The sequence below is a fragment of the Podarcis muralis genome, chromosome 10 (assembly GCF_964188315.1).
Source record: "Podarcis muralis chromosome 10, rPodMur119.hap1.1, whole genome shotgun sequence".
Taxonomy (NCBI): domain Eukaryota; kingdom Metazoa; phylum Chordata; class Lepidosauria; order Squamata; family Lacertidae; genus Podarcis; species Podarcis muralis.
The window spans coordinates 20,323,023-20,338,479 of record NC_135664.1 but is presented as its reverse complement, the minus strand read 5'-3'; the positions used below and the strand labels follow the sequence as shown (position 1 = coordinate 20,338,479).

General features: G+C 43.5%; 1 protein-coding gene across 12 annotated transcripts in view; it reads right to left on the bottom strand.

Annotated features, from left to right (window-relative positions):
- CADPS2 (calcium dependent secretion activator 2) overlaps nt 1-15,457 on the bottom strand; it is a 346,118-nt gene that overhangs the window by 189,981 nt on the left and 140,680 nt on the right. For all 12 annotated transcript variants that reach the window (XM_077935837.1, XM_077935838.1, XM_077935841.1 and 9 more), the window contains exon 6: nt 7,467-7,588. In XM_077935837.1, coding sequence (XP_077791963.1) covers nt 7,467-7,588 — 122 coding nt within the window. The remainder of the gene's footprint in view (nt 1-7,466; nt 7,589-15,457) is intronic.

Sequence of the window (15,457 nt, the reverse complement as noted above, 5' to 3'; positions counted from 1 at the left end):
CCACTGTATTTCCACCTGCCTTGCCCCATCTCCAGCCCATGGAACGTTCAGAATGGAGTTGCAACCATGGGCATTATGTATATGTGCATTTTAGTGAGTTGAATAGAGTGAAAGATTGAGAGTCATGGGTGTGTGGAGCAAGGGGGCTGGCTCCTGGAGGCTGAGGCATGGTGGCTCCCCCTGAACTTTTGAGGGGGGAAGTCCCCCTCAATGTTCAGAGGGCACCAGGCGTGACATTCAGGACATTGCAGAACCAGACAGAGGGCCTTCTCGGTGGTGGCAGATGTGAAGGAAATAAGCAGCTATCTTATCTTTAAAAGACATCTGAAGGCAGCCCTGTTTAGGGAAGTTTTTAATATTTAATGCTGTATTGTTTTTAACAATCGACTGGGAGCCACCCAGAGTGGCTGGGGAAACTCAGCTAGATGGGCGGGGTATAAATAAAAAAATGTTGTTGTTGTTGTTGTTGTTGTTGTTGTTGTTGTTGTTGTTGTTGTTATTGTTATCGCATGACATTGTACACGGGCCCCCTCGATCCTCTGGAGAAAAGGGCACCTCTGGTGTGGAGATTGTGTATATGAACTTAACAGTGTTTAATCTATCTTTTGGCTTTTATTTTGTTAATACTGCTTTATAGATTATAAATGTTGTCTTGATTTGTTAATCGTATAATGTGACTATTGCTTTAATGGTGATGTTCAGCTTATTTTTCAGCTGTTTTGTTTTACAGATCGTAATTGTTTCCCTGACAGAATCAAAGAGTTGGAAGGGATGATCTGAGGTCCAGCGCCGAGGGCCTTCTGGCAGTTCCCTCACTGAGAGAAGCGAAGTTACAGGGAACCAGGCAGAGGGCCTTCTTGGTAGTGGCGCCTGCCCTGTAGAACACCCTTCCATCAGATGTCAAATAAATAAATAACCATATGACATTTAGAAGACATCTGAAGGCAGCCCTGTTCAGGGAAGTTTTTAATAACTGATGTTTTAATGTATTTTTAATCTTTTGTTGGAAGCCGCCCAGAGTGGCTGGGGAAACCCAGCCAACTGGGCAGGATAGAAATAATAAATTATTACAATATTATTATTATAATCTAGTCCAAACCCCTGCAATGCAGGAACATGCAGCTGTCCTGTTTTAATTATTCTATATGATTTATGCCAAAAGCTCTATTATGTTCTGTCATGATATTGTGAGTTATTGCTTGTAAGCCGCTTTGGGATTCATTTGAATGAAAAACGGCATAGAAATATAACCAATCAATCAATTCAATGTTTATATGGGCTCTACGCTCTTATTAAAGCCCAGTTTACCTGAAGAGAAACAACTGGTCACACTGCTTGCTCTGGGTTCAAATAAAGCATTTGGCTACTTCCTGCCTGCCCCTACTGTCAGAAGCAAAGATGGGGAAGCTGTGGATAGCCAGTTTCTGTTGGGAATACAACTCCATAATCCCTGTCCATTGGTCATGCTGGCTTGGTCTGATGGCTCAAACAACATGGCTGCTCATGGCAGTGGTGGACAATGTCGCCCATGGAGAAACTGCAGTGCACTCCAGATTATGAGAAGCGTTGTGATCAGCGAGTCACTTCCCTACTCCAGCTCTATCATTTATCACCCACCTCTTTTGCTCCGTCACCCTCGGTTGGCTCCCTCCACCTTCTCTCCTCCTGTCATCATTCTCTTGTTCTCCCCCCTCATTTATCTCTCTCTCTGCTCTCTACCAGATGGGACATTCATGTGTAGTTCCTTGGCCAAACGTTCTTCAGTGATAGGCTGAACATGGCTGCAGTCATTAGCACTCTTGGGTGAATGAAAATGTGGAAGAAGAAATTTCAGGCCATGTTTTGAAGAAAACGTGGCCTAAAAATGGGCTCCTTTTATTTCTGTTCACCAGTTCACTTGGACTTGTTCTAGGTACCGTATTTTTCACTCTATAAGACGCACCAGACCACAAGACACACCTAGTTTTTGGAGGAGGAAAACAAGAAAAAAAATATTCTGAATCTCAGAAGCCAGAACACCAAGAGGGATCGCTGCGCAGTGAAAGCAGCAATCTCCTTTGCTGTTCTGGCTTCTGGGATAGCTGCGCAGCCTGCATTCACTCCATAAGACGCACACACATTTCCCCTTACTTTTTACGAGGAAAAAGTGAGTCTTGTAGAGCAAAAAATACGGTATTTTGCAATCTGATTCTTGTGTTTTGGCTGTATCAACTATTCTCCTCCCTTGACTCTGTGTGCCTTCAAACTCTTTGCCTTGCTTCTTGTGTGCTGCTTAGGGAGTGACTTTTAAACATATATCACAAAAGCATAGAAATTTATGGTGGCATAAAACAAAATAGCTGTACAATCTTGGCAAAGCTTTTTCATAATTGTATTTCCATGCTAGAAAAGGCTTAATCTATTGAATTTCTGCCTGCCATACAATGCTTAAAGGAAGAAGAAAACTGTTTTCCCCCAATGCCAACCCTAAACCAAAATCTAGTTTGCCATCCTCTGCCCAGTTACCTGTGCTAAGCCTCATTAAACATGGAGATAATTACTTCTGAGTAGACATACATACCATTGCAATGTAAGTTAACTATACAGTACCATAGATTCTAAATGCGTATCTGGTTTTTAGCTCCTGCATAACAGGACTTGCCTACGCTTCGTTGCAGACTTTTCATATTTTCATTTTGCAGGGAGAAGGGATTCTTTAACATCCACCCACACTTACTGTGTCGTAGTATTTGCAGAAAGTAATTTCTAGGGACTACCTGATCTCAGATGAGCATACTGCGGGAAAGATGCATGCTGGTTGCTAGGGGGGAAGGAAGAACAAACCACGGAGATTCCAAGGACTAGAAAATAAGACAAGCAGGGGAAATGCACAAAAGTGGAGGAGGAAACAACAGCTCTTTAGGACTCAAGCAAGTTCTTTGGATAGCTGGTAATAGGAATTGCTGATCGATCACAGCTCTCTGACTTCGCTCACCAATATGGCTGGGCGATATCTGGTTTTCAATATCATGATATATCATCAGCTAAACATTGTGATACAACAAAATATCATAATGTCTAAAATAAGGATGTAATTATGTAGGGGCAAATGGGACGCGGGTGGAGCTGTGGGTTAAACCACAGAGCCTAGGACTTGCTGATCAGAAGGTCGGCGGTTCGAATCCCCGCAACGGGGTGAGCTCCTGTTTCTCGGTCCCTGCTCCTGCGAACCTAGCAGTTTGAAAGCACATCAAACTGCAAGTAGATAAATAGGTACCACTCCAGCGGGAAGGTAAATGTCGTTTCCGTGCACTGCTCTGGTTCGCCAGAAGCGGCTTAGTCATGCTGGCCACATGACCCGGAAGCTGTACGCTGGCTCCCTCAGCCAATAAAGCGAGATGAGCGCCACAACCCCAGAGTCCGTCACAACTGGACCTAATGGTCAGGGGTCCCTTTACCTTTTATGCAGGGGCAAACAGGGTAATGTCCTGGCAACTGCTACTACTTAGGGTTCTAACACCAATATACTTTTCCTTACCTTTAATATTAACTTACTTACATAGCTTACCTTTAATACTGTTACAACTATTATTTTATAGTACAGAGCAATGGGGCAGGAATCACGAGAGAAATGATAAGCTTCATGGTTTTCCCCATATCACAATTTTTTTACATAGCACACACACAAACATTGTGATTCACAATATATCACCCTGTCAAATATTATGAAACCGTTATCACAATGTGGACTTCAAACCGATTGGGGGCAATGTATTGATACATCACCAACTAATGTATCGATACATCACCCTACTCACCAACTAAAAACACTGACAGATTGGAGCAGCCAGATTAGCGCTTCATACAGAAAGGGTACTTAGAAGGTTACCTGCACATTTTGCTTTGTAACTTTCTTTCTAGCAGGGCTAGATACACACATTCTCTCTCACACACATAACAAACAAACAAATGTGCAGTCTGTGACCCCCTAGCTATGGGTGCAACTGAGGGCATCTTGGTGCCTGCTGGCACTGGGTGTAAAAACTAGCCTAATGTAAAGGTAAAGGTAAAGGGACCCCTGACCATTAGGTCCAGTCGTGACCGACTCTGGGGTTGCGGTGCGCATCTCGCTTTATTGGCCGATGGAGCCGGCATACAGCTTCCAGGTCATGTGGCCAGCATGACTAAGCTGCTTCTGGCGAACCAGAGCAGTGCACAGAAACGCCGTTTCCTTCCCGCCGGAGTAGTACCTATTTATCTACTTGCACTTTGATGTGCTTTCGAACTGCTAGGTTGGCAGGAGCAGGGACCGAGCAATGGGAGCTCAGCCCATCGCGGGGATTTGAACCACCAACCTTCTGATTGGCAAGTCCTAGGCTCTGTGGTTTAACCCACAGTGCCACCCGTAGAAAGCTAAAATTCACATTTATTTATCTGCCTAATTTTGCTTCTGTCCACCATTAGTCTGCCCCCAAGGGAATGCGGCCATTGTGTTGAAAAAGGTTATAATTTATATTAGCTTTCTGAAGCCATTTTGAACATTTCAACATTCAGCTGTTCCTGTACTATTTTCCCGAATGCTGCTCTCCAGTTATATTAACAGAGGCAAATGTGATGTACCTGTCCCTGACTTGACACTTCAGTTGCCACTAAACGGAAAGTAATCACAGAAGCATGGATAACCTGCATAAAACAAGGGGCCTCCCACTCAACGGAAGAGCTTATGAGCACCACATGCAGAAGATTCCAAGTTCAATCTTTGGAATCTTTGCTTCTAAGGACCTCTGAGAGCAGCTGAGCAAGACCTCCTTCAGTAAGAGTAGAGAATACTCTGATAAAGAAGGACAAGCTGAAGTGCTAGCAGACATCTAAAACGTAGGAGACACAGAAATTCAGGATGGGGACATATGACTTAACAGGCAATGAAATATGGGCTATATTACTCAGATTTGGTGAAACTCTTTTTTTAAAGGAAGATAAATAAAAAAGGAGGAGGGGAGAGAGAAGCTTGTCACAAGATCAGGAGTAATACAATCTGGAAATATGTTAAATTAATTGATGAGAAGCCATTTTGAACTTTTTGAGTGACGAAAGCGGAAGGTTGGACCTAGAAGGGAAAAAAATACCACTTAGCAGAGTAGCAACAAAACCTGAAATTTTAATTACAGCCAGAAACATTTATTGGTGGGTTTATATTAAATAATATAAACAATGGCCGTATTAACAGTTGACAGAAAGGGTTGTGGAAGTACTGTTCTTTTATCTCTATTTCTTTTGTTTTTTCTCTTTCTTTTCTGTTTTCCCCCTCTTATTTTTTCCGATCCTCTTGATATCTTCATTTGTACTATTCTTTCATAAATGAGTGGTCCATAATCCTATCTATGCGCTTACAATACTTCCTAATGGGTTTTTGTGTTTGTTTTGAACAAGTGTCTGTTTTGTAGCTGTCGTCTGGGGAGCTCGTTGACTACAATTTTCCAATTGTTTTACAGGGCCAATTTGGGAGCAGGAAAAACTTTCATCGGTCTTTCTTAAAACACATTTGCAAAAGACCCTGGGTGACATTTTAACAGCTGAGAGAGGCCTCTGAAGAAAACTGCGCAACCCAGAGGTCAATCACACCAACCAAATAAACACTTCATTATCTACCCGTACGCCAGCTTTTCTACTTCAAATGATAGGTGGCATCATCAAGTCCTTTTGCTGATTGTACTCTCCAAATATTACCTGGAATAAGTGGATCGTACAATTAGAAGATGTTCAGTGGATAAGTAGGCTTTGTCAGGACTGATTATGGTGCGTTAATTATAAACTGGTTGCATATGAACCTCCCCAGTTCACCCTCCTGCTAACCTAGAAAAGACGCATCTTGTGTTTAGAAAAACATATATATTAGAGGGGGTTTTTAGACTGGAGAAACATCAGTTGCACGGTTCACGCATACTTTAATGCACTGAGTGCAAACATATTATTAAAATGCAAACCTATTCTTCCTTGTAACCAAATAGTGCCTTGGTTATCAAATCTTAAGAAAAGTTTTGGCATGTTATCCTCTAATGGACAAGAATATTTATCAGGGTATAAAACTTGACTCTGGTCTGAATTCTCTTAAGGTAAGATTCCAAACTAAAGGTAATGGAGGGATAACTGAAGCATCTCTGGTCAGTGGAAAACATGGAAATATATGCACTGATTAACTGTACAATACACAAGTTCCCCCTGTCCCTTTTGCCATTCACTTTGTCTCTGGTGGTGGTACCCCGAGAACAACTTCTGAAACATTTCAGCATTCAGACAGGATGGCAAGGGAGAACATAGGAAGCTGCCTTACACAGAGTTGGGCTGATGGTCCATGTAGCTCAGTATTCTCTCAGTACTGGCTCATAGCAGCTCTCCAGGGTTATAAAAAGAGGACACTCCTGATTCCTACCTAGAGATGTCAGGGACTGGGCATGGGAATCCAGATGCTCTACCGCTGTGCCCTTCCCAAGCTAGTGATATACGTTTGAATGTAGTCAAGGTCCCCAAGACACCCCAAATGAAACACAATGATGCTTGATTTTTGTTTAAGGTTTTTGGCATAATTTTGGCCACAACTTTATTAAAATTACAGCAATGTGAGTGGTTGCTTAGGCATTGGTAGCACTAACTGACCCCACACGGGGACAGCTGTGACATTCGCACCCCCCCCCCCAAAGTCAGAAAGGGTGAGTCACCCAGGGAGAGAGAAAGGACTGGGAACCATGCCTCACCTCTCCCCAGAATGCTCCCAGGGGCTCTTGCGTGGCCCTAGCCCCTTGCCAGGGGTTTGGACAAAAGCATGGCAAGCCCATGGTTTCCTTTAATGGAAAACCCTTGCAGCAGCAGCATTTTGGAGGGGCAGGCACAGCCAAATCCATACCAATCCACCAACCAATTCCCAAACCAATGCCTAACCGCAACCTTACAAGTTGTGACGATTTGCTACGCAGTAGGCAAAAACCAAATGGCCCCAGCCAATCAGCCAAATGGACAAAATTCCTACCGGGCCCCTGCCCCCAAAGCAGACAACCCCAGGACAGGCATAGCAAGGTTATGCGAACAACCCTAAATATAGGGAGGGAGGGTGGGTGATTTGATGTGCACAGCGAAAAGAGGAAGCTCAACGCTGCGTGCAGGGCATTTATAGACTAGAGATGTCAATCAATAAATGGCAACATATAAATCTCCCCAGTAACAGCCAGCCCCTGCTTAAAGATGGCCAAACTCTTTTTGCCCAGCAACAGTGAGGTGTCTTGCCAGTCCCCACCGCAACACGTGCTCTCCATGACGGAGAACACGCTTTACTATTAAAGTAGCGGGTTGCTTGCCCCCATAAAACGTCAATAAAACCAAAGAAGCTTCTATTTTGCCTCTTTCAAAAAAGATGGCGCCTACTTTGGGGCACAGTTTCCCCACCATGTGGAACACACATATCTTGTGAATAACCATCCCGGCGCAACACTTACTGTGGTCTTGACGCTTCGGCTTGATCTGTCTGGAGTTTCTCTCCTCCCTCCACTTCCATCGTGCAGTAAACAATGCGGTTGGGAGCAAGCGACTTCAAGCCTTGGACTTCTGCTATAACAATCTGAACAAGGAAAACAAGACACAGCAAATGAACATCAACCGTTTGAAACAAAAGCAGCACAAATGTAAACCACATTATCACAAAGGATAAAAAAGGAGGACTCAGATGGGTGTGTAAAAATGCGAACTTTATACGTCGCGAATCCAGAAGCAGGCCTATGTGTGCAGATAATCCTCCATTCTAAGCAGTGCTCTGGAATAAAACAGCAGCAACAAACATACACAGCATATGTGGTTGTGTGTACTGTGATCAGTACCAGACTGGGTCCAGACTTGGCGCCTATCAGGTAAGGTTTGACAGTTATCCTTCTAGGATAAAGCCCAATCCAATGATTGATCACAACTGTGAACACCGATAGCACAAGAATATCTGTTTGGTGGATGCAAGGATCTGAAGATCAAGGCTATGTCTACAATCCTGAAAGATGCATTTAATCTAATGTAATCTAGTGGCATGCAAAAGAGATCACCAACAACACCCTGAAGTTGTTGTTATATTATTGAAAAGTGCAGCGAACATACAAAATTGTATTCTAAGCTTCTTTAGTGCAAAGTGCTTTTAAGCTACCAAACTAGGACAAAACAAGTATTTTCCATTTTAAGATGCAAACTCTATAGCACTTGTGCAGAAAAACACAAAACACAACAATAGAGTTTCAAAGGCAATTTAATATACAAAACACACTTTATGGCCTTTGTACCACTTCTATAGTGGGTTGCTCTGAGTGTGTAGTTCACCTTTAACAACAAAAACTAGTTTATCAATTGTGTACATGTTGTTGCTCAAAAACATTTTAGGAGTGAATTAAAAAAATGTGAACTTTTGAAGCTACTCTCCCTTTTCATAACTTGATGCAATCCTTCAACACCAGTGATGTCCTTGAATAAAAATTTGAAAAACTAGTTAGACTGAACACTAAGGTTCTGAGAAATACTTGCGCTGCTAATGAACTTCAGCGATATGAATGGGTGCACATGAAGAACCTCTTATGATCTACAAGTTTATTGATAGAAATGTGTCAAAGTACGCAAGGGAACATCTTTGGACCCAGCCTGCTACCAGTGAAGAGGTTGAGTGCTTGACACAAACTTATGTGGATATTGCCATGTTTAATTTTATTTTAGCATGTATCACTGAGATACAGTCATTACCCTAAGACCACATAAGCTACTTTCAACTAGCAGTCATTCACAACAAGGACTTGTTTTACCAGCAAAGCAAGACTGAAACTAATTAAGTCAACGTCAAAAGCAAATTAAAACTAGGGACTATAGCATCTGTATTGATTTCAGAGAGATTTGCTTCCATGAAGTTTTTGATTAATCATACCAAACCCGGACTGAATAACCCTCCATATTTTTGCAGGACCATTCAACCTCCACTGAAAGTGGGGAAAATACAGTGGTGCCCCGCAAGACGAATGCCTCGCAAGACGAAAAACTTGCTAGACGAAAGGGTTTTCCGTTTTTTGAGTCGTTCCGCAAGACGAATTTCCCTATGGGCTTGCTTCGCAAGACGAAACGTCTTGCAAGTTTGTTTCCTTTATCTTAAAGCCGCTAAGCTGCTAAGCCATTAATAGCCGCTAAGCCGCTAAGCCGTTAATAGCCGCTAAGCCATTAATAGCCGCTAAGCCGCTAATAGCCACTAAGCCGCTAATAGCCGTGCTTCGCAAGACGAAAAAACCGCAAGACGAAGTGACTCGCGGAACGGATTAATTTCGTCTTGCGAGACACCACTGTATTTGGTGACTTTTTGAGGGGATGAAATTCTAGGGCCTTTTTTTGCAGAGTGTGGGTATTCTTCATTCTTACCTTAATACAGGGGTAGGCAACAGTCTGTTTTCACTACAACTCCCAGCATTCTTGACCACTAGCCATGCTGACTGGGGCTGATGGGAGTTATGGTCCAGAACATCTACAGAGCACTACATTGGCTACCCCGCCTTAATATGAGGTGGCCTAGGGCTTGTTTTTGCTTTTCCTTCTTTTTACTGGAGAAAAAGACACGCTGTAGCACCATTCCCTATTACAGGAAGGAAGGAAGCCTGTTCCTGTCAGTCGAGGCTTTTTCCTCAGTCAAAAATACCTTACATATTAAGGTAAGAACTAACCAGAACCTCAACCCACCCAAAATCTTACGTGTTAGACCCAGGTTTGGGAAACCCTTCACTCCAGCTGTTTTTGGACTACAATTCCCATCATCCCTGACTACTGGTCCTGCTAGCTAGGGATGATGGGAGTTGTAGTCCAAAAACAGCTGAAGGCCCAAGTTTGGGAAACACTGTCTTAGTGTCTTAGCTTGAATCAAGAACCCAAAACTTTGGTAGGCAAAGTTTTCATTCCACCTCAACTTACCTCTGTGATACTTTGGCCCAGCACCAGATTTTCCTTTAAGGCTTGTTTTCAATTTTGGGATTGAATAAGGTACAGTAGCCAAAAACCAAAATGGCACTGCTCACAGAGAGGAAGAACTATTTGCCTTTTCATGCATTCGCTCTGCTAAAGGCTTCAGTAGCATGGCGGAAGAACAACATGAACCACAAAATGGGCTAGGTGCAAAGTGGACTCTTAGCCCAACTGCCCAAAGCTCCAGTTTCACTACGCTACTGTAGCTCTGCCTCTGGATGGATGTAAGAATTGGGGGGCTCTGCTTTTGCATTTGCTACAGCAGTTCCCAGTGCTGAAGAGCCAAGTGGCCTCCTGAATTAAATAGCTTGTCTTTTTCCAGAGTAAAGGTAAAGGGACCCCTGACCATTAGGCCCAGTTGTGACCGATTCTGGGGTTGTGGCGCTCATCTAGCTTTATTGGCTGAGGGAGCCAGCGTACAGCTTCTGGGTCATGTGGCCAGCATGACTAAGCCGCTTCTGGTGAAACCAGAGCAGCGCACGGAAACGCCGTTTACCTTCCCACTGGAGCGGTACCTATTTATCTACTTGCATTTTGATGTGCTTTCGAACTGCTAGGTTGGCAGGAGCAGGGACCGAGCAACAGGAGCTCACCCCGTCACGGGGATTCGAACCACCAACCTTCTGATCGGCAAGCCCTAGGCTCTGTGGTTTAACCCACAGCGCCACCAGCGCCAAGTGGCCTCCTTAATTAAATAGCTTGTCTTTTTCCGGAGTAGCAACTGCTAACTAATACCTGGCTATGCATGTGATTCTCCATCACATGCACTTCTCCGAAGCCTAACAAGTGTCTGATGTCTGATGTTATTCGGACAAAGCTTCTCCTCCTCCCCCCTCCCCACCCCCGCTTCTTTTTAACAGAAATCTGCACGTTGAGTGGGCCAACTTGCATACACGTTTCCCAGAGTGGAAAGTGGCACATCATTGTTACAGTCTGACATCTAAGAAATTGGAAGAAAAGAACAAACAAAACATCTAAGACAATTCTCTCTCTCTCTCTCTCTCTCTCTCTCTCTCTCTCTCTCTCTCTCGGGAACAGTTACATCTTACTCACAGTTTTGGGGAAAACTTCACAGACATTTTAGCTCATTTACTGCAGATAAAGCTGCTATCAGCTTCAGTTCACATGAATAAATAGGATGAACTATGCCTTGCCAGTTTTGGATTAGGCAACTCCCAATATTACTTAACCAGTCTGGGATTACATGGACAAGGTGCCATGCAGGAATAGAGAAGATAGTTCTGAGGACACAATTTTAAAACTAGAGTCTACAATATTCACTAGACTAGAGCAGTGTTTCCCAACCTTGAGCCTCCAGCTGTTTTTGGACTACAACTCCCATCATCCCTAGCTAGCAAGACCAGTGGTCAGGGATGATGGGAATTGTAGTTCAAAAACAGCTGGAGGCCCAAGGTTGGGAAACACTGCACTAGAGCACTCCCAATTGGCTATTTTACATAATTACTTAACTTGTTTTTCTGAGGCAGGTGAATGTATTTTAGAATTAAAATACAGGGGAACCTCAGTTTTTGAGCATCTCTGAGGCCAAACGCTTCATTTTTCGAACGCCGAAATCCCAGAAGTCATTGCTTCCGTTTTCAAACTCTCCTCAGAAGTCAAACAGTTTCTGCTGCATGTTTTTCGTTTTTCTCAATGCAATTTGCCAACCGCCCATTGCGCCTCAGTTTTTGAATGTTTCGGAAGTCGAGCGGTCTTCTGGAACGGATTACGTTCAAAAACCGAGGTTCCACTGTATTGCCTACCCCCAATTTTTTAAAACACAGTGCTAAAAGAATACTGACCAGAAAAGCAGATTTATTAATTTTTTTTAAATTACTTCACTTTTCATTTAAAGACTACTGCACAAATATTTCAATTTTGTTAAACACACACACACACGTATTTAGCACAACTTAAAACTGGTTAAGCAAAACACGCAGATAAAATGGTGTTGACAGGATACGTAATAGTCAACATGTGCAGAAGGAGACAAGTGGAAATAGGCCCAGAGTCCACTGCTATCCCCAGAAACAGTCTGTGCTCCAACCGTAGGTGAAGGAGGGGGTCTCAGAACCATTATCCAAAAACCTGCCCAAAGGGGCAGTTGCATGGAAGATCTTAGCATATTGTTGTGGAAGCAAATTGACTTATTTTATGTTTCTCTGGGTGTGAACTGAAGCATGTCTTCCATTTTATCCCAGAGTACTAAATAATACAGTCTAGGTAGCAAAGGTTTGGGGAACACCGACTTAATAAGACTATGTACATTCACATTTGTAGCACAAATGAAAATCTAGCAAAAGGATCCTATTTCTAAAGGTCTTCTGGCTTTCTCTTCACACAACAAAGCTACGTGATGATCATTTCTCCCCTTTTAATTAGAGTGAGCATTTGTCTCCTAAGCCATTCTTCCTTATTAACAAAAGAAAGATTTTGATAGTCCTAAGATACAAAACAAAACAAACCCCCACTACGCTCTTCTTAGCTTACAGACCGTTTTTGTGTTGCCTCTCTCAATTCAGACTGGTCAGAAACCAAAGCTTGTAATTATGGAAAAGCTACCCCTACAACCACTTTCAACAATTTTGATTCAAAGGGCAGTAAATAAAATCCTCTCATAACACAGCCAGCTTGTGAAGCAATCGCCCCATGCCCTCTTGCAAGGATGCTGTCATCTGTGGTGGGAATGTCTGGGAAATAACAATGCCGTCTCCTTATGAAGCATTACCATGGTGCCCATCAGAACTTAATCCCTGATAGGACAGCAGTTTTGATACACTCTGCCAAGCAACTTCTGACACTCTGATATACCGTACTTTCCCGTCTATTAGACGCCCCCATGTATTAGACCCCCCCCCCCCATTTTGGGGGACTCAATTTTAAGAAAATGAGGGGAGATGACCCAAAACAGCTGCGGGCAGGAAACACTCCCTAGATCTTTTCCCGCGCACAGATAGGGAGTGTTTCCCTCATACAGCAGCATCGAGGGAAGTTGCGCTCCAGCCAGCCAGCGCCCCCAGATCGCTCCCCACTTGCTGTGGCATTGGGAGAAGCTGCACACCGCCAGCCAGCGCCCCCAGATCACTCCCCCCCCAGCAGCATCTCCCCCCATGCCACTATCCGTGTATTGGACGACCCCAGTTTTTTGACATGATTTTTGTGTCAAAAAACCTAGTCCAATACAAGGGAAAATAAGGTAAATGAAATATATATATTTGATTGATGAACGGTAAAAGTGGATTCCTCTTTGCAGATTAATACAGGGATGCTGCAGAAAGGCTTGTGTTTCCTTTAAAAGATTACATCCCACAAGACCTATTCACCAAAAACAAAGCAAAAACCGTATCGACCCTGTGATAAGAGGCAATAGCTATCACTTATCGCTAATTCCCACTGCCACATTCTATAATTTCTGTTCCTAAGCCCGGCAGGGGGCTGCTTTAACCCCTTCCCATCCCCTCCGCAGCAGCAGCAGCTGACCACTTGAAGCTGTGCCATGTTCAGCCTCCTCCGCCCTGATTCTTTTAGACACTTGGGTGGGGTTGCCATATTTCAAAAAGTGAAAATCCGGTGTTACGGTATTCTCCTCAAACCTAAGGGAAGAATGTGAGGAAAGAACTTTTGTGTTGACGCTGTCTTACTATCATCACAAATTGAATGTAGTGCCTGTAGTACTTTGCCAGGATGCGACAAGTGTTTACACTTAAGGCTGCACAAGTTCCTATTCCAAAATCTCTTAAGTGGTTGTATCGGTGAACTGGGAACAGACAATTGGCTGAATTAGAGCGTAATTCTGTACACAATGCAGAATTAGCAAACTTCCAGGAGAGGAACACTTCAGACCCTAGCTATTCGGAGACAAAATATCTGAATTGCTTCTCATGCTGAAATGGCCCAGGGGTTGTGCCGGTGAGAAATGGGAGAGAACAAACCACCTCATTTGGTGAAAAGATTGCATAGCAGCAAAAACGTTCTCTAACCTCGGCATACGTCCAAAGGGCAGCGTAAGAGGTCAGGACGATACAGTGGTATCTTGGTACTCAAACACCTTGGTTCTCAAACGCTGACAACCCAGAAGTAAGTGTTTTGATTTTTGAACTTTTTTCGGAAACCAGATATCAGATGCGGTTGTCAGCTATTGTTTCCGGGGCGCCTGCACCAATCAAAATATGTGCCTTGGTTTTCGAACATTTTGGAGGTCAACCGGGCTTCCGGAACAGATTAAGTTTAGCACTTTTGTTTTTGCTATTTATTTTGCATTTTTCTTTTTGAGGCTTTTTCGGTTGATTTGTATTTGTGGCTGTGTGGAACCCAGTTCAGCTACTGATTGATTGATTGATTGATTGATTGTGTGATTGGAGAAATGGATAAAAGCCCCCCATCCAAACAATGACTATCATCAGTGCAGGTAAGAATTTTTATTTTTATTATGTGTATCATCTACAATACTGTCTTATTTATTTTACAGTACAGTACATTGATTATTGCTTTCATTTTATGGATCAATGGTCTCATTAGATAGTAAAATTCATGTTAAATTGCTGCTTTAGGGGATGTTTCTAAAAGTCTGGAACAGATTAATCCATTTTGCATTACTTTCTATGGGAACACATGCCTTGGTTTTGGAGCGCTTTGGTTTTGGGACGGACTTTGGGAATGGATTAAGCTTGAGAACCAAGGTACCACTGTACTGTGCTTCAGGAGGAGGGCGGATGGGGTCTGCACTGCACTTCAGAAATGCTCCAAGGACTTCCAAAGCACAAGGAAATTCTCCTGCCCTCCACCTGTGCAGGAGAACGATGTGGGGTTGCCACACATGCAAGAAGTGATGGGAAATACTCAGCACAACAATCATATCTATGGATCCCTGCATGACCAGAGAGAGAGAGAGAGGTTTTAGCCTACCATTCACCCTAAAGTGCTTGTTTCCCACTGGTACACCTTTATGGTCTACCTGTAACCTCAAGTGGTAAAGTTATACCTGCCACTCTTTTTGAACAGGTCCTGATGTACTGGGCAAGAAGAGGAAAACAAGGAAAGATGTGTTTATGAAGATATACCTGAAGGAGCGTCTCCACCCCCATCAATCTGCCCGGACACTGAGATCCAGCGCTAAGGGCCTTCTGGCGGTTCCCTCACTATGAGAAGCCAAGTTACAGGGGACCAGGCAGAGGGCCTTCTCGGTAGTGGCACCCGCCCTGTGGAATGCCCTCTCACCAGATGTCAAAGAGAGAAACCAGACTTTTAGAAGACATCTGAAGGCAGCCCTGTTTAGGGAAGCTTTTTATGTTTAATAGATTATTGTACAGTGGTACCTCAGGTTACAGACGCTTCAGGTTACAGACTCCGCTAACCCAGAAATAGTACCTTGGGTTAAGAACTTTGCCTCAGGATGAGAACAGAAATCACGCAGCAGCGGTGGGAGGCCCCATTAGTTAAAATGGTGCCTCAGGTTAAGAACAGG